The 22,813-nt window shown below is 49.0% G+C and overlaps 1 protein-coding gene across 1 annotated transcript; it reads left to right on the top strand.

Moving 5' to 3' along the window:
* Positions 1-8,246: 8,246 nt before the first annotated feature.
* LOC102046593 (aquaporin-7) lies at positions 8,247-21,997 on the top strand. Its single transcript, XM_005436891.2, has 7 exons — positions 8,247-8,353; positions 12,187-12,313; positions 16,010-16,136; positions 18,401-18,538; positions 19,047-19,165; positions 20,528-20,745; positions 21,635-21,997. Exons 1-7 carry the CDS (start codon positions 8,247-8,249, stop codon positions 21,792-21,794), a joined length of 996 nt encoding a protein of 331 aa, XP_005436948.1. The 3' UTR covers positions 21,795-21,997.
* Positions 21,998-22,813: the final 816 nt, after the last annotated feature.

Raw genomic sequence — 22,813 nt, 5'->3', positions numbered from 1 at the left:
AAAGTCCTGGTACATCCAAACTTCCAAATGCTCCAACAGTTAAAGCATGGGGACTTGGTGGCAAGGCACAGAGCACTTCAGGAGCCCAGCATGGATTAATTTCCTGGACAATCCCACATGGTATGTGGGGCTGATCTGCCTTTCCTAATCATACACAGAAGCTAGCGAGTGGCATTGCTCGCCAGCTGTACAAGGCTTGGAGCTGCAAATGGACATGGCATGCTCAGAGTCATGACCGCCCAAAGCCGATCTGAGCTGGGCTTGATGAGAGCTGAGCTGGCCCTTGAAGAAAGCCTGGAGACCACACTTGATGGGCATCACCTTACAGGATCATGCAGCAGCACTTCAAGGGGACAAAACATACTAGTGGCATGAGACACATGGGAGTCTTCCTCCAGCACCCAAAGCTGCAGCAGCAAAACATGTTTCCTAGGATGTATTGTGGCTCTTTTAGTGTGCCAACACATGGAACTCATGGGGCGTATGCTCACCCATTTGTTATAGATGCAAAAATCTCAGTGTACACCCTCCTTGCTACAACTCACTTCGGCACAGATGGTTATTACAGCAATATCTCTAGGCTCTGCCTGACTGCGACAGACCTACACAAATGCATCAGGAGAGAGCTTATTACAACCAATTTGGAAACAGTGATAGGGAGATAGAAGACAGATCCTCTCCCCAGGTATATTTTCTCTATCAACTGTCTTTAGAGTAGTAGAGAGAATGAAGTGCGTGTTTATTATTCAGGCAGGTAAACGTATCCCAGTCTGAGAGTGACTGATCCTCCCCTGCACGGTGTTTGTATGTGTAAACACATCTACTTTGTGTATTTCTTTCTGTGGCTCAGACTCAAATACAAGATACGCAGGAAATCTGTGCAAATATTGCCAAGGTGCTTTCCAGTCAAACTTGTTTAAATGTTTCCTAGTGCCAGCAGACCAGTTCTGCCTTGCAAACAGCAAGGCGGTCTTTGCAGCTGACTTGGTATACGTGAAATCTTGCCCCCATCTTTGCCTCTGGACATGGTCTGTTTCCCCAGCTGCTGTACATGACACAGGTCCTGGGCTGGGAGGCTGCCATGACGCAAGGGTAATGAGGTATGATCTGGCCTGATTAACAGTAAGGCATGGATGGTCAGGATGACTGAGTGGCCAAGTCCCCATGGCACAAGGGTTAGGGCTAGACAGGCTGGCATTTAGATTGCCCATGGCCACATTTGCATAGGAAATTGGCTGTCACACAGTCATTTAAAGCCATCCAAGCAGCTGCCTGGTAAATAAATAGAGTGTGAATGCATGCTGATGCCAAACACTCCTTGCTGGAGTCATGAAGAGGGCCCTGGAGCCAGGAGCTTGGCCAGGAGCTGATCTTCCCTACTGTGTTGGCCAGAAGACCCTGTGTGCTGATAGGAGTGCACCTCCAGTTTTGTGAGATGTTGCTGCATGCAGCATGGGAGAACAGACCTGTCCTGCTGGCTCTCCCAGAGTGAGATGCAGGTGTGGGAAGGACTGTCTGGGCCTAGCACCTGTGGGAGGGTGGGCTCTGCCCTGGACCCACCCACTACCCCCACCCCCCCACCCCACCCCCCACCCCGAATGCAAGGTGTTAAGGTGGAAACAGCAGTTCTGGGCTCTGATGGGAAGGACAGGAGGCATCACCTGACCTGCGCCACCTGAAGTGCAACAGCAGAGGCAGGCTCAGGCAGCATCTCTCCCTGTTGATCCTTCCCACCCACCCTCCTGTGAGACTCAAAGAAAAACCAGTCAGGTATGACTTACAGCTCCCAGCACAGAGGAGAGGGTCTGGGAGCTGCCATGCGTGAACCTGTGCTTCTGTCTCCCATAGTGATGCTACACATGTGGTACCAAAGCAAGTCTGGGTACAGGGACCTCCTGCTTCCAAGCCTTTCCCCAGACTGTGCCCCTTGGCTCCCCTTTTTTTGTTTCCAGACTCCATTTTTTTTAATGCTGCCCATTTGGGGTGGTTGAAATGGGAGCTGAGTAAAAGCTGCCCTGTGGTGAAGGTCCTTGTCTGTCTGAGGCCAGGCCAGGGCAGAGCTCAGAGCAGAGACCCATCCTGCAGCAGAGAGGCAGCCAAGACCTATGCATTGAGCTGTGGCACATGCAATGGATGATACCAGTGCTGTGGGATCTCTGCAGCATGGCTCTCAGCTTGTGGCTGGGGCTGAAAACACCATCTGTGGTGTACAAGCCCTCTGCACCCCAGGACCTGTTGCTGGCAGCAGGACTCCAGTCCTGATCTGCAGATCTCCAGCTTTTAAGTTGTGCAGTTCCTAAATGATGGGAAACTGAGGTATGCTGCTGCAGCTCCTGAAGGAACAGGGCATATATAAACTTGCTGGATTGGTCACATTTGGTCTCCCTTCTTGGTATAAAGCTTCCCCACAGCTGCACTGGCAGGTTGGTTGGACAGCAGAGGTGGAAGGAATATGCGAAAGATTTTTCAAAGGGCCTTCATTTGCTCTGCAATGATGATTTGAAAAAGATGTTTCATTAAAATACAGAATCACAGCACCACAGCATGGTTGGGGTGGAGGGGACCTCTGGAGATCATCTAGACCAACCCGCTGCTAAAGCAGGTTCACCTACAGCAGGTTGTACAGAATCGCATCCAGGCAGGTTTATTAATGTGTATTAATATGTTTTATTGAAGGCAAGGAGAATGTGAGTAGGAATTGAACTGAAGCGGGGTAGTGGGGCAGATAACTATAATACAAGAAAGTGGCCCACGGCACATTTTAGTCAATTATTTATGGAAACCATGAAACGGTACTGTACAAATGCCGGAGAGGGACAACAGCGAATTTTGTGGCATTTTCTGCACACAGACGTTGACTGATGCTCCAGTGACTTATTCACAAGGCATTTTTCCAGATCTGATAATATCCTGGACACTGAGAAACTCTCCTATCTATGCAGATTTTTTTTCTTCTCAAACATATTTCATGCACCTTTGTGCATAACATAACATTGCTGTATGTGTAACTGCCTATTCTAGATCTCTATCCACTGTTTCTATCCTTTGCTTATGTTTGCCTCGGCTTATGATCCTATCAGGTGCTGAAAGCTAAGCAGGACTGATCCGGCAGGACAGGTCAGCACTTGAAAGGGAAACCTCTGATTAAAGCTGAGTGGTACAGCAAGCGGTGAGAGCATGTGGGGAGGGATGCACTCCTTTCAGACAGGCAGCTGGCTGGGTGGGACACTTGGGTGTGGGAGCAACATTTTTGTTATGTATTTGTGATCATCCAAGCCAATCACCGGCTGACACTGTAGGACTCTTCCACGGGATTTAGAGTTTCTTCTAGGCTGTGGGTTGTCAGCAGGCAGGGAGAAGTTCATGGGCATCAGGGCTGCTTTCACCAAAAGATGTATTTTAATTCCAAGAAATAGATGGGTATGGTGTTAGCTGATACAGACATGTAGACCGAATACTTTACACTTTGACCCTGGGTTGCAGATTAGGGTCAGTCTGTTGAGAACTTAAAATGTGATTATGATCTATTAACCTCGGTTTCTATGTGTTGATTAATCTTGTTATCCTGTTGGCAAGTGTGAATCAACAAATACAAATTATGAACATGTTTGTTTCATCAGTACTGGCAATCTCTAACAAAACATGGTTTTGTCACTGCTGGCTCATGTCTTGCTCTGTGCAGACGCTCTTCAGGGCAGAATGTCTTCCATCAGGTTGTTGCCTATGGGTACAAGGCATTTGTGACCGATTATTTTGGTGGTGCTTCCAGACAAGTCAGGGTCCAAAAAATACGGGGTAATTGTACAAAATAGCAACTAACTAAAAGTAGAAATAACAACTAACCAGAACTTATCCAAAGCTCTTGAACAAACATGCTTTGAGAGTCCAGCTGCAGTCTAAGAAGATCATTAAGAGTCTTGGCATCTCTATTGCCCCATACCACCCTGTGGCTACATATGACAAACATGCTGTACCCTACAAAAGTGTTGGTCATAAGATTTCCCCTTTGCTTCTTCTAAGGTGTTTCTGGTGTGGCCTTAAGAAGAGGTCTTGTGAGTTCAGAGGATTTTGTGCACATCCTAAATTTCCAGGTGCCACCAGCATAAGGGAGTGGGTGGCTGTACAGGACATGGCAAACCCCATGGCACTTGCAAGGGAGTGAGACCCTGCTCCAAAACTCCTTTTCCCCAGACCACAGCTCCCACATGGACCAGGGACCAGAGTGACCAGGAGGGAAGAAGGTGTGAGGCCTCACCCTGGGCACAGAGAAGGGAGCCTGGCAGGGTTCCTGCAGTGCTCCGATGGCTCTGGCACTGCTTTTTCTCCCCCAAGCCCTTGCTGACAGCGTTGTGTGACTGTGGTGTGGTGGTGCCATGTCCAAAGCAGCCATCTCATGGGGCTGTGCAGAAGAGACAACTGCAGGAAGAGAGATGGTGCCTGCACAGGGGAGCAGGTGGGCAAGCAGTGAGCAGCCTCTCTGCTCCGTCAGCTTACTTTCCCCCATGAAGCACTACACAAACAGCAGAGGCAATAAAATACGAGATGAACAAGACAAAGTCAGTTATTTACTGCCCTAAAGCAGGTCACGATTGTTCCCCATGGCAAGTTTTCAAGTGCCTTTTGCTTCTAGTCTGCTTTTAAATGACGCATATGTTGTGGCTTCCTCCACCACCTGGGGGGAAGGAGAAGGGAGACTCTACCACAGTGCGATAGATCTCCCTCGTCTAAAGCTTTTACTACCTCTAAAATGCTATTGAATTGCTGCACGGCTGTAGGCATTATGGCAAGTACTCTGGTGAGCTGAGGAAGCTGTTTTTCTGGCTTGACCTGTTGTATGCGTGAAGGATGCTCCTACTTGCTTTTCTGACCTCACCACAGGCCTCACCAGTGGTGAAGTGGAAGCTGAGACACGTATGTCCTTGACTGTCCTGGGCCTGGGAGAGGTCACTATTTGCATTGCACAGAGGAGAAAGCAATGAGGGGGTGGATGACTTAGGATGACCCAGGAGTTGATGGCACTTCGATGGAGCAGGTGTTTTAGCAAAGATCACAGAGCATGCCATGAGCAGTTGTAAATGTCTCCTTTTCCCACCCCAAGCTGCTTCTGAACAAGGTGCCTTGGTCACCCCCTGGGGATGGGGATGGGCAGGGAGGAGGGGTGAATGTTCAGGACTCACACTGGTGAGCAGTAGAGCTGGGAATATATGTCGAGTATTCTCATGTCACCTCAGGACAACTGAACAATTCAAGAACATGCTAGTAAAGGCTGCTAGTTCCTGTGACTGAAGTGGTGGACATGATGTTCTACTGGCTGTCACAGTCAGCCAGGCAGCAGGCACTGACGTGGGTTGGAGCCATGGAGTAGATCCTAAGTGTGATGGGAGAAGACTGTGTGATCAGAACAAATCCATTTCCCCAGAATTACTCTACAATCAATTCACAGCTCAGGAACCACTTGTGATAGAGGAGTGTCCATACTTAATAGCTGTTGGGGCATTTTTACCCTCATGGATTTGTTTATTTAGATCTGTTTAGATCCCATTTTAGCACCCGCAGCATCCTGTGCCAGGACTTCGAGATGCACTACGTACCCAAGTGCATGAAAAGCAGTTTGAGGTTATCGTGAGGGTGAGCAGTCAGAGCCATGTGAGCAAAGGAATGTATTTCCCAGTAGACTCTACCAATTGGTCTGGCTGCTCCCGCAGGTGAGAGCTCCAGCCAGGCACTTGCTGTGTCTAATGCTGCAGTTTGACACATGCTTGCACATTTCTATATAACATAGATCTATAATATGAATCTATAGCTTCACAGACCTGCTGTGATTGGTGTGTATGTTGCTCTTGTGGCAGAGCCTGGAGGCTGTGGCTGATCAGAGGCCCCTTGCATCAGGTGCTGTGCAAATACACCTTGAGGCGGTTCCAGCGAGCTCTAACTGGTTCGTATCAGGAGTGAGGGACGGACCCTCTGCCGTTCTCGTGAGATTATAAATTGATATTTTGACCCCAAGGAGGCCCTGTGAAGTCAAAATTGAGAAGGTGGTATGCAAAAGTTACTTCTTCACTAAGAAATGGCTGATATGAATGTGTTTGTGTGCCTATGTAAAAACAAATACGGGGTCAATAAAGATCAGTGACTAAAAATTAGTATTTGCCATGGGTTAGGAACATCTGCTGGTAATGATTGATATATGGTGCCCTGTGCTTATGCAAATAGACTGCATGTTGATGCATTGTTTAATGTGGGCCAAATTGTGAAGCTGCCACTTCCATCATGCAGGACTTGTGCTGGGAAACTATATGAGCAAGAAAAACTGGCTCTTGTTCAGGTGAATTTAATGGATGGATTTTCAGCTTCTGTGGGTTTCTCTGCGTCTATCACTTTTCACGTATGAACTGAATAGGATGTGAATGACCGGAGAGTCATCTAGATCCACCATACCTGGTCCCTCTTTTCTGTCTCCCCAAACAGCACAGGATGCCAAAGGGGCTGGAGGAGCATGAGTGTGATGGGGTCTGGCTGATGCTGGAGCAAACCTCACCCACACTGAAATGCCTGTGGGGCAGCTTGGGGCGCTGGGACAGGCTGGGCAGCGTCCAGGGGGATTTGAACACATGTCTGCAAGGAATCTGTGGCATCTCCTCCTTGCCGTGATAGCAGGAGCTTATCAGGGCTTTCCTTTGGATGCCTTCACGTCCGCACCAACAATGGCAGCCCTCTGGGCTCGAGTGGCTTGGCTTTCAGAAAGCTGACCCAGCTGCCTACACCCTAGCCTTTCCATCCCTGGTGGAGAGAGCAAGGACAAATTGCACGTGGCAGACATTGCTCACCACTGGTGTGAGTCATGCCAGCTGCTGGATGGTCTTTGGACACCCTGTATGTAGCAGGTGTGATATAGGAGAACATGATTGTGTGACTGAGGTTTGGGCAATTCACTGATTGTGTATATGAACAATGATTAATGTCACCAGATGGTTCCTCGTGCCACAAAATATCTGTATCAGAGCTAGCAGTGAAGGTGACCCACTGATGGGTTTAGTATCATCTCTTGAAGGGTTTATAGGTGTACCTCATGTGCGCGGCTTGTATGGATGCAGCCCACCCTTAAACATCTGGTGGCTGTGAAGGAGGACTGTGTTAGCTGTTGGCTCAGCCTTTCTCCAGCAGCGCAGAGGGAACGGACGTGGCTGTGTTCCTGTCATCAACCCCTGCTCTGGTTTTGCTCTTTGGGACTGTTAACACAGGCTCGCTCATGCCTTTTGGGTACCCCTTAGGGGGATGCTGGGCTGGTGGGTCTGTAGGCTGTCATGGACTGGAGCAGCTATAGGAGGGATGAGGCAGAGCGGAGACAGCACAAGGTGAGGTATGAGGGGTTTTGTCAGTGGCACCATTTGTAGGAGCAAACTCATGTCTTGAGGGAAGGATGCAGCTATGCTGTGCTGTCTCTGAAGTACAGCCAGAGGCAGGGAAATTGTCTGATCAGCTTGCTGGCTCCACCAGGCTCTGCAGCTTCAGGGCCTCATCCAGCTCACCCAGTGTCTTTCCCCCAGCCTGCAGCTTTTCCCGTTTATTCTCTTTCAGAGCGCAGGTGTTTACAATACTCCGGGAGAAAGCCTGGCAACTCTTATCTCTAGAGCGATGATGTCCCCGGCTTTTGCCTTATCTGTGGATTGGAAGCAGACCGGAGCAGGCAGCTCAAAGCTTAGCTGTAGAATTTCACCCACAGAGCCTGCTGCTCTCCACCTAGGTCTGGGGAAGCCCTGCGGTGGGGTCCCAGGGCAGGCAGGGGGATGCTCCCACACACAGGGATACAGTGGGAGCCTGGCCCTAAGCAGGGCAGGAAAACCAGATGCTCACAAGTCGGAGAGACGGGGCAGGGAGTGGGGGATGACAGCAGATGAAGAGCTGGCAGGAGCTCAGTGGAAATCCCACAGGTACCCCAAGTCTCTCGTGGGACCTGAGGTACTCCTGTGCCTCTGTTCCTCTCTCTGTTATATCCTCTAGAACTGTGCATGGGGGAGACCCCACCAGGCCTCGGGTGGGTAGGTCCCTGGCTGGGGGAGCCCAGGTTCCACCGACTCCATTGCCCAACAACGGGGCCAGCATCACCCTGGCAACCCCTTCCTGGACAGTCCTGCTCTCCACCTAATGACCAACAGAGGCTGTATAATTCCGCTCCTGCTGACACCACCTTCTCCTGGGTTACCTCCCTCTGAGAAAGCTTTAGCAGTCTGGGGCAGGAAGGCACTATGTCCCAGGGGAGTGAAGCAGAGGGCTGCAGCCTGGAGCAGGAAGCCACCGCTGTGCTGTCACTTCCCTCTGTTGGTTCTTCCAGCTCCCACTCTGACTCAGAATGGTAAGAGCCACCCCAATTCCACTGCAAAGGAGCATGTGCAGGTGACGTGCCCTCAGCCAGCTTCAGGGCAAGGAGTGATGGTGTGCAGGGTGAGCTGAAAGGCTGTGGAGGCTGGTGTCCTGTGAGTGGGGAGTTGGGTAACAGTATGGAGAGCAAAGCCATCTGCTGAAAGACAAACATCTTGGATGTCTGCAGCTTGCTCAGTGCCTTCCATCCATAAAGAGAGGAGGAGATAGACCATGAGCATTAAATATGAGACCGATGGGGTGCAGGTACTCTAGGGTACGTCAAGTGGGGTCTGTCTCGGACAGGTACAGCTGTACCAGTGCTGTACTGGTCTATGTTACCTGGCCTTGCTTCCTAAAGGGGCCTGGATATATAGTCTCGGTGCCATGTTAATTTGATCTGATGGAGGAGCAAGCTGCCCGCATCCACGGTGAGGAGCTCCTCTGCTGTGCTGTCTGCTCATGCTTGCCTCAGCTTCTGGGAAGAAGTTAATGATCCACCAGCAGGGCTGAAGCTATTGGACTGGCAATGTTCCAGCTGTTGATTAGTGCAATTAAGAGATAAATGAGCTCCTGGGTGCAAAGGAAAAATGTGCACTGTCAAACTGAGTCAGAGAAGTTATTCCTTGCAGAAGCAAGACTGCCCTGGAGTCCCTGGGTGCTCATCCTTCCCAGGGCTGCCCTAGCAGGACCCAGGGAGCTTGGTCTCTCAGCTCTTCAGTACCATGGGTATCAACACCAGCACAGTTAGTGGGCCTTGACTGTGCCAAAATGTTCTGCTCCAAACGGAGGACTTTATTACTAGTGCTGAAAGCACACACCTGCCTTCGGGAAGGAAATGTGTTTGGTTTAGCAGGTGGTTGCTTAATGGGCATTGGAAAACATGGTAAAATCATTGTAGGGTCAACGCTGAGTGAAACTGCAACCTGTGAGCAAGTCAAGGTAAACATTAGAAGGTGCAGAGCTAAGAGTGAGCAGCTAACACTCTTCTAACAAACCTTATAGGAAAAATTTATGGGATAGCACGTTTATGAAATAAGTTAACATGATGGTGATGGGCTAATGCTGGTACATGAACAAATGGCTTTGAGAATGTGGCTGAAAATTAGGAGAAAGTCTGTGAACTCCAGAGCAGCAAGTTCTGGTAACAGGCTTCAAATAGGAGGGGTTGGGGCAAAAACCACTTACCCCTAAAATGGAGACTGGCCAGGTCATGAAAGTGAAGATGTGGTGTGGCTGCTTATATTAGTAGGGGGCTGTGTCTGGTGACCCCAGAGGTCCTTGTCGGCCCTGCAGATAAGTAAAACCGTGTAAGTATGAACAGGTCATATTGTTTGGCTGACTCACATGGCGGTTTGTGCTTGCTCAAGACCACCACATCTGGATGCAGGGAGGCAGGGCAGTCCAGGTCACCTGGTGGTAGATATCTCCATGTGGGTGTGTATGCTGGAGCTGATCACTCCACATCCCCTATGCAGTCACAGAGAAACTGCCAACGCTCAGCATGACTCATAGGTCTGGCCTCAGATGCTTATTTTAGGTGGGGATGAACTGCCCTTTGGAGCTGCCCGTTTTCCTCTGGTGATTATAAATTGGAGGGTGACAGGCACAAGCTTACACACTTCAGTTTTGCGTACTGTCAGAACAGAGGTGCTCTGCTCTACAGGACCTATAGAAAGGTGTTTGCTTTTGTTGTTACATTCCTTGAACACTGGCAGATCACTTTTCTTTAATGTCTAAAAATTCCCATAGGAACAGTAAAACTAAAGGGTTGTCACATTTGCAGCAGCCAATAGAGGAACCCTTCTGAGCACTTTTAAGGGAGAAATTAATGTCTCAGTGCCATCTTGTGGAATGACCTGTGTAAAAGGACAAGCAGTGGCAAGAAACACATCCAGTGATCCTTGATGCCATCCTAGAAGCAAGCTGGAGTTTTAGGGAATTTGGTGGTAATATCAGGGAATATGGTGCAAATATTATCACCCAACCACAGATTCCTATTACAAACTGGGATTGCCTTTTTCCCCTGACTGCAAACGCATGGCAGCCCAGTGTTCCCAGAAAGAACCTGTCCATTCTTCAGCCCCAATTAGAATACGGAGTTGTCTGTAGTATTCAGGTATCTCCTGAATACATGAGACAAAGCCTTTCAGGTACTCAGCAGCTTTCTTGTCCCACAGGGGACCAATTTACCTGGAAGGCTCCCTGAGATCTAGGAGTGACAAAGCGGTAGGTCCGGTTGTGGGGGATACTGACCTATTTACACCTCGTCCATCTGGGAAAGGTTATGAGACCTCCAATATACACTGATGCTCAGACTTTTACACATCAGCTGTAAATCACCACTGCAGAGGAAACATGAGGCTTTTGTCACCACCCTGAGCTGATGCTCCAGGGCCCGTGTTTGTGTGCTCCACCAATAAACATTCGCATGGCAGAGAATGAAGTGACCTGGAAAGATTTATCGGCACTTTTCCTGTGCCACAGCATGACTCACAGACTCATGGGACAAAAAAACCTTCCCACCTAGAAATATGCTGTAGGAACACCCTTGCCAACAGTGTGATTATCATCTGTCATGATTAGATTGGTCCTTAGTATCAGACACAGACTAGTAATTTACTGCATGTTTAGCCAGGCGTTCACTGAGGTCAACAGCTAATCTGTTGCTGGAGGAGGGCTTATCCCAGCCCATAAAAACTCTCCCAGCCACAAGACAGGTAATGGTCTATGGAGCAGAGAGGAGAACCAGCTTCCCAGGTTCCTCCACACAGCTGCTCCGTGTCCTGTGGATGAGAGAAAAGCTCATCAACTTTTGCAATGGAGTAGTGCTGAGAGAGGCCAGCACCAAGGGCAGCATGAGCAGAGAACTGCCCGTGGGGCAGCTGATGGCAACCTCTCCAGAGATGTGCACCGTGTACCCTCCAGAACCACACTGAGAAGCTGCGGCAGGTTGAGAGGCAGGCAAAGAAAACCATCTAAGAACCAGACAAGACTCACAGAAAAAGGTCTCTTGTGTCAGTGAGTTTATCAGTGACTAAGCCAAGGTATTAAAACCTTTTTGCAATGGAGGGGTAAGAGCACCTGGTGAGAAGGGAGATTGGTGGGAATCAGGAGATGGAGGAGGAATCAGGACAGTGAGGGCTCTGCTCTGGCAGCCAGATGAATCTGAAGGTCTCTGGGGACCATTGCTGAGACTGGTTTGTCCTCATCCCACACAAGGGGAAAGACTGTGGGGTGGCAGGGAGGCCCTCCACTAGTGTGATAGGAGTTGTGGGCGTGGGTGCACTCAGCAAGAGCAAATAATCAACCTGAAGCAATGCTGAAATTCCTGTGCTCTTCCCAGCCGCCAACAGTGGTGCCTACCAGCTCCAGGCAAGAGCATCATCATCACAGGCTGGGCACCCAAATATTCCTGCAAAGCACAGGCAAATGGTCCTAATCCCACCTGTAAAAAAAAGGTACCAAACCACCACCCAGTGGGTTACAATGCAGCACAGAGCCAAAATTCCTGCTCAGTTCCTGTGGAAAAGATTATGGAGAGAGACAGAGGCTTTAGGAGCATACCAAGGCTATTTACAGCTCTGGAGATAGGTGGCTACTGGGCAGAGGCACAGTATTTGCAATGCCAGTAGCAGAAATACTGTGTCCTTACCCTATAGTTTTAAAAGGATGGCATGTGTGTGTGGGAAGACTTGGAAGCTAACTGCTACTTCATTCGCTTGTTCATCGTTAACCAAATGAATGAAGGTGTCTGGGACTGAAGGGAGGGTGCCAAGTTTCAAAGGGTAACTTAGCTCAGAGCAGTGAGGAGTGCTGTCATAACAGGAGGTCCTGCAGCCGCACGCTGAAGTCGGAGAGCAAAATGCTGGAGAAGATTCAGAAGGCACTCACGATTCGTAGCAGTACCATCAGGGAGCTGCTGGCAGAAGCACTGGGGATGTTCATCCTCATGGTAAGTAGGAGACTGGGCCCAGACATGTGTGTCTGTGCATGTGTGTGTATGTGTGTGTTCAGGGCAGGTAAGAGGGTAATCGTTTGCAGCAGCAATTTTTAAAGGTCAGTGGTTTCCTACTACATCCGCAGGGCTGCTCAGCAGCTGGTTGCTACTGCTCACCCCTCCGCTCTGGTGGGGTGGCAGTTTTCCATCGGGTAGACCATCTGTCAAAAAGCCTTCTGGAGGAAAAAAGCAATGTGGAAGGTGGGAGGTGGGTGTGGGCAGAGAGTAAAGCAGGTGGGGATAGAATCACAGAATCATTTGGGTTAAGATCGTTGAGTCCAACCATTAACCTAACCATGCACTGCCAAGTCCATCACTAAACCATGCCCCTAAGCACCACATCCACATGTCTTTTAAACATCTCCAGGGTTGGTGACTCGGCCACATCCCTGGGCAGCCTGTTCCAAGGCTTGATAACTCCTTCAGTGGAGGAATTTTTCCTAATATCTAATCTAAACCTTCCCTGGTGCAACTTGCGACCATTTCATCTTGTCCTATAGGTTGTTACTTGGGAGAAGAGGGAGAACACCTCGCCCCAACCTACTTACAGGCAGTTGTAGGAAGCAATAAGGTCTCCTCTCAGCGTCCTTTTCTACAGGGTAAACCACCCCAGTTCCCTCAGCTGCTCCTTGTAAGACTTGTTCTCCAGACCTTTCACCAGCTTCATTGCCCTTCTCTGGAAACACCGCTGTTTCAGTTCTCTTCTAAGGGAAACACAAGGGAGAGTCTGGGAATGAAACCAAGGAGCAGTGTCTGGTCAGGTGGGGCAGTGCAACACTTGTGCCAAACCTCCTCAAGTATCCCATACAGTGAATTGAGGCTCTTCTTCTTGCTGTGCTAGAGGGGTTGATGTGTCTGGAGGGGTCCTTCACAGGTTTGGGGAGCAGACTCTGACTTCTCTACCATTAACAGCCTCTCTGAAATGAGAACAGCATTCATCTATCTTTCCCTAGGGGTTGCCAGGGTAATGAAGGCCACGACACACAATTTAGGTAACCTAACTGCCAGGTGTAAAGTACTCCAGGATTTCACGTTTGGTTTTCTTATGCTGGCAAATGAAATGAATCATGCTTATCCAAATCTTACAGGAACTCCCACCTTGCCTGAAGGATCTGTTTTACACAGGAAAAGTGATTTTGAGATCTCAGACTGCCTTGGAGTTGTTTGGGGACAGGGCAAGGAAGGCTTTGCAGTCAGAATTGATCCCTGGTGCAGGCGAGGTGCCCACAAGAACCAGAGCCTCTGTGTGTTGGGCCAACACAGCAAAATAAGATCCTTCCTCTGAAATGGTCCAGTAGTTGGCTTTGCCAGCTTGGGCTTAGCCTGGGCTGAGACACTTTGGACGGGACAGAGACTGGCATGGACAAGCAGGGGGTAGTTTAAATAACTTGTATTTGGAGATCTGCACAGGAGGAACATAAGATTTGTTTAAGCATGGGAACCTTCTGACACAGCTGTCTGTACAGATGAAGGTGCTTATTTTCAAGGGCAACAACTGCATGTGCAAAGGATGCTTTCTTTTTATGACATCTTATTGCACATCCAACTCCTTGTAGTTCACTTCTACTACGCAGGTAGTTTTGCATGCATTGGAAGTCAGAGTACAGACATCTGTGATTCCTCAGCAGGAGCTGAACAAGCCATTTTTCTTTTCCACCCCCTTTGTTTTTTGGTAGTGGAAGTTCCCAGGTGGTAAAGAACAAGTTCAAGGGTGCCCTGCCAGGGCTGCCTCTGGGAAGCAGCATGAAAAGGAGACTTTTCCCTGCACTCGGGCAGTCCAAGGAAGATTTTGTAGCCTGCAGCTTCTGTTGGCTCTTCCCTCACTGATCCCCGCAAGGGAACACAGTAGGAGGAGGGGCACTGCACATGGACCTCCATCAAGGGCTTGGCAGCAAACAGTATTCAGCATCCGAATGTAGCATCCAGCATCCAACTCTTCAGCAGCCCCCTGGCCCTCGGTGCAAATAGGAATGTGCTGGATGCATCTGAAGGGTGCCTGGGTGGCTGTTATTTGGATGATAGTGCTCAGCCCAGGGTCTCTCACTTTGATGGACAGTGTTCATAAAGGAGGGAACCAGGCAGCAGGGGTAAACAGCATGAGGGATAGGGAGATGGGGGGGAAAAAAAAAGGGTATTTTGGGACTGTGAGAATAGAGTAAAAGAGCACAGGTTTGGATCTGTGCTGAAAAGTAGATTTTGTGGCCTGTCCTGTGTTTATTTTCAGGATACTGGTGTTCAGCTGCAGCAGCTATGTCTCCTGCCCTGCACCCCTCTCTCTGCACCTGTATGCAGTCCTGCAAAACCTGTGCCTTATGAATTTGGCTTCTTTTGGATGTGGCTTTGGAAAAGTCAGAGATGAGTAGGAAGAGTTTTTGTAAGGGCTTTGCAGATCACAGAATGATTTGGGTTGGAAGCAAGATCATCTGGAGATCATCTTGTCCAACCTCCCTGCTCAAGCAGGTTCGGTGTTTGGGACATCCCAAACACTACATTTTGGGGCTTCTGCTGAGGCAAACTGAGAAGGGCTCACACTATGCAGGCTGTAGCTCCATGCAGAGCACAGAGTGTGGTCTGTGTATATCAGAGAGATAAGAAGAGTGTCTCTGGGGAACAGGGGATTTTGGGGATGTCTGAAAGGGAAGAGGGATGCAGATGCATGGGATAAAATCTGGATCCAGGCAGAATAGCCAGAAAAGATCACAATGAAAACAGAACAGGTCAGAGCATAAGTTTATATACTGGAAAACATACTGAGTTTTCTGTCTTTGAGAGGGACATATCACTATGGATAAACATGAGTGCAGTCCAAGGAACAGGATACACTCTCCAAACCCTAAGTGGTTTGCAAGGCAGAGACCTCAACAGAAGCTTTGTCTTCTCCAGATGTCACTGTAAGAGCTGTGCAAATAACTGATTTTTCCACCCTCTGACCACATTAAAAAAGCGAAATAGGATTTACTTTTGAGCCAGAGCAATTTCTTGAATATGTCTTTTCCTGCTGGAGAGTGTTTACTTTTCTTTTTATTTGTTTTCTTGGTTCCCCTTTAATCATTAAAAAAATACTGAAACTTTGTCTGTTTTCAAACTGAAAGTATGTGTGTTGAAAGGAAAAGTCAAGCCAGAATTTCCTTCCTTGTGTTTTGCTGGAATAAGTTACCAAAATTGTAGAGTTTGGCAAATAGCTGTGTGCTGCCCAAACTACATTTTTAGTCAATAAATTGCACACCAGGAAAAGAACAAGAATTTGCCAACCCTCCTTTCTTCTGTCTTGGGTACTGTCTCCAGGCAGTCTGTGGTGATGCTCCCCTGGCTCATGTCCCTGGTTTCAGGCACAGATGCCCTTACCGTGGCTCTGTGAGTGATCCCTCTTGAGCCCTGGATCTCAGTGTGGATGTTCGGTGTTGTCTCCCCATACCCCGCCATAACTAGGGTGCCCTGTTTGGTGTGATGGGCACCAATGAGGAATAAGTTAGGTACCGCTTCAAATTTTGCAGGAAAAGGCTTTTCTTTCTTCATCTCCTGATCATGGGCATCTCACAGTCTCCCTGTCTTTGGGAGTTTGTTAATACTGCTGAAAAGGTAGCACAGAAGCTGTCCACTGCCATAATAAAACTACTTTTAACACTCCTTTCCTGTCTTTCCACGCACTAGGTCTTTGGCTTGTCTTCTGTGGCACAAGTGGTATTAGGAAGAGGAGACTTTGGGCAACACCTAAGCATCAATTTGGGATTCGGCATTGGTGTTACACTGGGCGTCCACGCGGCAGGAGGGATCTCTGGTGAGCAGGACACTTGAACATGGGACATCTCTATGTCCCATAAAGGCCACATGCATCGGGGCAGTGGGAGTGGGCTGCGGAGGGGCAGATGATGGCATGGCAAGGTGGAGCAATGCCCTCACCAGAAAAAAACGGCAGTCATAGGGTCCCCCAGCAAGAATAGCAGAGTAGGTCTGATGAACATAACCAGGGTCAGTGTTGTCAGCCAGTGATGACAGCCAAATCTGCAGGGGGAGGCAGGTCTGGGGTCAAGGTAAGGAGTCATGATGGTATGGCAAGGTCATGAGAAGCAGGGTACAAGGCCCGCCCAGCATACCTACTGTATGCTGACCCCAAACATGTTCTGAGCTGAAACAGGGGCAAGCGAGACAGGGAGATTGGCGGAGGTTCGACCGTTCCCTTCTGGTGCGTTCAGCAGAGCCAGGTTTCAGCAGTGCCTGCATTAGGCACTTGGGATATGCCATCATGGCCCAAGGAGACAAGGAGCTCCAAAAACATGCTGCTGGTATAACCCGTGGGGAAGTAAATCATTTATTGCAAAGGAGAGCTTACTGCTGATGTTGCAACAAAGAATGGTATGCAAAATTTTCTCCTTATCATCCACACCCATGTGCCTATGCCCCACGCAAACTCGGGAGGTGCTGTTTCAAGGCCACACGGTGGTATCTCTCACATGACAGAGCACCACCTTTGCCTTGTGCAATTTCTGCATTCATTTACACCAAGAAAAGAGATTAAGGGCTCTAGTGGGCAGAAAATTAAAGCAGGTCCTTGCTCTTGACCTGTTGGAGCAGAGAGATGTCCAAGGGTGGGGCTTGCTTGGAAAGGACAACTTTTCCACACAAGCAGTCAGCTCTTGGTCTCTCTGTCCTTTTGGAGCTGGTGGAGACATACTAGAGAAAGTGGGCTGAAAAAAGTAGGTCCCTGCAGTCACAGGTGACGTTTGGGATGAAGCTGATCTGCTGAGGGCTGAGAGGTGGGAGAAGGGGTCTTAGCTTAGCCAGCAACAGTCTGGTTCTGGAGCCAGCTTCAGGGCTTCCTGGCATTGTAATTTGGCATCATTTGTATCACAAGATGCTGCTTCTGATCTCTGAAATATCTGGTTATACCCACAAAGGATCAGAGGATCAAACAACAAAGGGATCTCCCTCCTTTTCAGTTATGGTTGTGAACTGTAGCAGGCAGTTCATGCCGCTTCACTTTGTTCTGCGCTTTGATGAGATGATGTGTGTCTGCATCTTACCCCTTTCTGAGTCCCAAGTAGGAGATGGTGACTAAGGTTGGAACATTTATTGACCCCCAAAGTTTACACCTACTAGGCAGGAAAAGCAAATATTTCCTTTGGACTCATGGGGAGATGAGGTCTGGAGAGCAAATGTGGTTTGCACTGAGGGCACCAAAACTGGATCCACTTAGTCATTCTCCAAAAGCATCATTGTGATAACAATCTCCTCCATAGAAAGTGTCCCCTCAAAACAGGCAAAACTGGTCTTGCACTGTATGAAAGCCATGTACTAAAAGACGTAAGGAAATGCAATCCAAGATTACAAATTCTGCAATGGAAGACAGGTTCTGCTCCACACTAGTGGGAGCAACCATGGTCTGGGCAGGATTGATCATCTTGGTAGCTCTTTCCAATGCAGTGGTATCTAAAAGCTAACCTGAGTCCTTGCTGAGAGCCCTGTGTGGGATTTGCTTTGCTGACATGAAGATACAGGGCATCAGCCGTTGATTTTGCAGTTTGTTTCCCCAGCATCTCATGCCTTGCCTGTCAGATGTGCTAAAGGCCTGCAGCTCCCATCAGCTGGGGTGCTCAGCTCTGCCAGGATGAAGCCCTCCCTGTCTATCAGATGTTTTCAGAAGGCCTTGTAAATTGTTTGGGATAAGATTTGCCTCATGTACCCATAGCCATGTAAAAGGTGGGTGACAAGTCTTAAGTTTTGGACTCCCTTTAAGCTGAACAGAGAGAAGCCCATACGGAGGGAAACTCATGTCATGCCAAGAAAGGTATCTCTGTCAGAGACGAGACGACCCACCCTCTGCAGACAGCTTCTACCAGACTGGAGCTAGGCGCATTCTGCCCTGCATTATTCAGCTACCCAGGGAAAATGGGTCAGTTTTGAGTCTGTGCAGGAGGGAGACCCTGCCCTGAGAGAGTCTAGGTGTTCTGGAGCAAGGTCTGGGTGGTTACTGCGGGGCATGGGGCATGATCCAAACCAGCTGCATCAGGGCTGAGCCCACTCTCTTTTGCTGCGATTTTGCAGGAGCTCATCTGAATGCTGCCATCACCCTCACACACTGCCTTCTAGGAAACCTCCCCTGGAGAAAGCTCCCAGCTTATCTGATGGGTCAGTTCCTGGGCTCCTTTACAGCGGCAGCCACTGTCTTTGGCCTCTACTACGGTATGGTTGTGTCTCACAGCTTACCTCACAGCTCCTTTTGCTCAGGGCAACGCCACTGCCAAAACCTATCCTCAACTCAACGCCAGTAGCTGCATTTTGTCAGCGTTTTGTTTCCAGGGTCTGCAAAGGGCTTGAGTTAGACGGACTACCATGTGTTAGGTACAGCTGGAGCTCTGGAAAGACTCTGGAGTCTTTCCAAAGACTCTGCTGGTCTTTGGAAAACAGGCAGAGAGATGGAGGCCACCAGTGCAGCCAGAGCACCCAGCCTGCCCCAGGCTCCTGGAGCAGGGACAGGGAACTGGTAGGCATAAGGAAGCAACTGCAGGCCAGTCTGGCGGTAACTGATATTGGTGATGATGTCGTGACCTGTGAGGGGTGTGTCACCTCCAACGTATCTCCCATTGCCTCTCTTCCCCCTGGTGCCTGTTCTGGCTGCAATGGATAGACTTGTGTACGTGCCATGTGGGATGAACTCTGTGCTAACTCCTTCAACTCCCGTTTCTCCTAGATGCTCTGCATGACTACACCAAGGGGAACTTTACAGTGATGGGACCAACTGCCACGGCGTCGATCTTCTGCACTTACCCTGCACCCTATGTATCCTTGCTGGGGGGCTTCTTCACGGAGGTCAGTGGCTCTGCTGCGGTGTGCTAGGAGACGGTGGGTGATAACAGGGGCTAGTGCAGGTCTGCTACAGGGGACTCACAGCCCTACACATGCTCACAACCTCTGCTCCAAGGAACCCATCATCCAGGCATGTGCCTGACAGGTAGGAGCCAAGGCACCTCGGTGGCTGAGCAAGCCTAAAGAGTAACACCTGCAGGCTGCTCTGCAGCTTGGTCTGATGCCCTCCAGGCACCTTCCCTGCACACAGCCCAAGCAATGGGAAGTGAGAAGCTGAGCTATATCAGGAACCTTCTCCTCTGGGCTCTGGGAAGTTCCCTGAACTGTTCTTCCCTTTTTGGATCCTACACTCATTCCATGCTCCCAGGCAGCTCTGCTGGCTGTCACAGAGGGCCCTGGACTATCTTCACATGAACACAGCCTGTCTCAACTGAATCTCTAGGGTCTGAACAGACCCAGTTTAGACTGCGTACAGTTGGTTCCCAGCATGCAGGTCTCAATGCCCAGAAATAGGAAGTGGATGCTTCAGGGGACGTAGAGCACTGGGACACTGGAGAAGGAAGATTTATGTACAAATAAAATCTGAGGAAACCTGTGTGTTTGTCTCTGAGCTGACAAAACTCTTCCCAGGCATGAAGAAGATAACAGTGAGAGCTGGAGAGCCTACAGGTGGGGACCTGATCACTCAGCCTCCTGTGAAGTACATGGTGAAGATACAAGATAACATACACAAGAAGATACATACACAAGAAAGCAAATGACAGTGACAGTGTGTTGCCAAGAGCTGGAATTTTTGCTTTTGCTGGCATCTCTGCAAGCAGTCGAAGGCTCTCCAGCTGCTTTTTCTGAAGCAGAAAGAGACAGCAGTTGTCACCTCTATTCAAACCACAGCTCCTGATGTCTTGGGCATGGCCGATCTACAAATGCCATCCACACACTGTCACAGACAGGCAATTCAGTTTCCCAGATAGGAATCTCATATCCACTATATAAAACATAGCTCCCTCTAGGGAGACCAGATTTGTCTTGTTAGCAGTTTGTTATGGCCCTGCCTCTTAGATGAAATGTACTTAACAAAACCCAGGTCCCTAACTTGAAAGGTGAAGGGAGAGGTCACTGTTGAGAAGTTCACATCAGTCCTAGAGCATTTTTGGTGATGAGATGGAGATGTTTTTGTTGCGAAATGAGTCAAGAATTTTATTTGGTCCACCTGTGAGAAGGGAATAACATTGGGGCCCTCCCTGCCTTGAACAGACCATGAATCCCAACATTCCATTCTGGGAGTCCCTTCATCTCTGCTGAGCGGGATCCTTCTGCCTTTGCTATTCTTTCTCCTAACCCGTTCCACTTTTCGTGCTCCTGCAGTTTATTGCGACGCTGATGCTGCTCCTGGGCATTCTGGTCATCCATGATGAGAAAAACAACGGAGCCCTGAAAGGCACGCAGGCTCTGCTCACGGGAATCCTTGTCCTGGGCATTGGACTGGGGATGGGGATGAACACAGGCTACGCCATAAACCCCTCCCGGGACCTGCCCCCCAGGGTCTTCACAGCAATTGCTGGCTGGGGAATGGACGTCTTCACGTGAGTGACCCATTTTGCTTTTACACCGCTCAGCTTGCAAGGAGAGGAGATAAGCCCAAGACAAAATGGTCATGAGGCCTTTTTCTTTGGACCAAGTGATGGTATTGATGCAGAACATGTTCCTCATTCTCAGACAGAAAGGGTTGCCCACAGAGAAGCCCCATGCGTTATGTACACAAAATTTGGGGTACACTAATTTTCCAGCATGGGATTCATCTTGACATTCAGATACCTCAATTTGGGTACCAATTGGCTACCTGTTAATTGGAAATCTACCTGGTTATTGCAGTGACTGGAGATCCATAGAGTGATTCAGCTCACCTGAAAGCAGGTACTTACAGACGGATTGCTGAATAGCTTTCCTGAATTTAGATGTCTGAATCTGGAGATGAAAACCTGCCTTCCCCTATCTAGTAAGATGGTGCGAGCGATACTATGGCTTTTCCCATGGTAAGGGCATTACAGAGTCTCCTGGTCTGGCCCCCCATTTTCATTACATTTCCAGAAAATAACTTGGACAGCTTGGTAGAGGAGGTGCAGAATTTATTGGAAATGGGGAGGGAAAACGAGGCTGTGTCTGTCTGTCTGTCTGCCTGACAGTCACACTCATCAGGATCACACAGACCATTTCTGTAGGAAAACAAGAAACCTGCAGACAGAGCCACTTTCCCAGACTGATGGGGGAAATGACCCTCCCTCCAGCAATTATGCTGGTGGATAGAGAATTTGTCTAACCCAGCTGTAGGGCCCAGTGAGTGAAGGTGGGACTAGGAACCTCTGCTCACACAACTCACTCCTGCCCCACCAGACTCAGCTCACCTCACCCTGCACCATGCGGTGGTAGGGCAGTGTTTTTTCTGGCTCACCGGTTGCCTCTTCTGTGTCCTAGGGCTGGGCATCACTGGTGGTGGGTCCCACTCACAGCGCCAGTTCTGGGAAGTCTTGCTGGTGTTTTAATCCATAAACTCTTCATTGATTTGCACAACCAACCTGTCCCAAACAGCGGAAATGAGAAAGGACAGCCAGTGGTGGAGACCTCTACGCTGTGATGGCCACATGCTCCGAAGAAAGGGCCTGACAGCAAAGCCTATGTGGACATACGAACTGACAGCCAAAGTATAACTACGGGGATAAAGGGTAACCAAGCGGATAAAGGCATGTGCAATGGTGCTGCTGGAGCACACCGTTTCTCCACCCTGCAGGTGGAGAAATGAGGGACTAGTCTTCAATAAACCTGTCCTGCTTAACCAGACGAACTGGGTCTCTGAGATACTGGGCAGACCTGTGTAGGGCTAGACCTGTCTGTGACCTGAATAAATTACTGAATCTCCCTGTGTAAAAATCTACTGAAAAAAAATAATAATCACTACATTCTGGAAAAAAGCAAAGCAGAGCTGCAAGACTCCAGATACCTGTACGTTCACAGAAATCAAAATACAGGATCCAACAGTGGCAGAAACCACTTAATTAATTGAATTAATGAAATTTTGATTTGTAATATTCTTTGGTAAGAGGTAGATGCTACACTGATGGATCAGGGGCCTAGGCTTGCTTCCACTTGCTAATCTGCCACTCTAACAAACACCTAGTTTGGCAGAGTAGAGACAAGAAAAGAGCAAGCACAGTCTGAAATAGAAACCAGAACCTGATTGTTATTTTTTTCCCCATGCTTGGTTTTGTTTTTTGCTTTTTGTTCTGAACATTCAGGAAGCACCAAAAAATTAGTAAACTACAGGGTCTCCTGAATCCTGACACAGCTCTGTTGGAACATGCTGCTTTCATGGAACCATGTATGTTACTGACTACCACCATATGAAAGATTCAGACAGCTTCTGTGGCAGTATCCCCAAATGCTCAAACAAAAAGAACCCAATCCTTTTTACCACTCAATGCATAAGAAATGGGGGAAGATGCTGCCTTGCTCCTGCAGCAATTCCGCCACCTCCATCTGAATGAGGAAGTGGGCCTGCAACAGCCTGAGAAGTTTTAAGGTATCATCAGATTAAAAGTAGAACAGTATCAGAAGGTGCCTGTTCCCAGGGGGGTAACAACAGTCTTAACTTTCTAG

The sequence above is a fragment of the Falco cherrug genome, chromosome Z, assembly GCF_023634085.1.
Source record: "Falco cherrug isolate bFalChe1 chromosome Z, bFalChe1.pri, whole genome shotgun sequence".
NCBI classification, from domain to species: Eukaryota; Metazoa; Chordata; class Aves; order Falconiformes; family Falconidae; genus Falco; species Falco cherrug.
The sequence above is the reverse complement of the archived record's forward strand: the minus strand, read 5'-3'. Positions and strand labels throughout refer to the sequence as shown.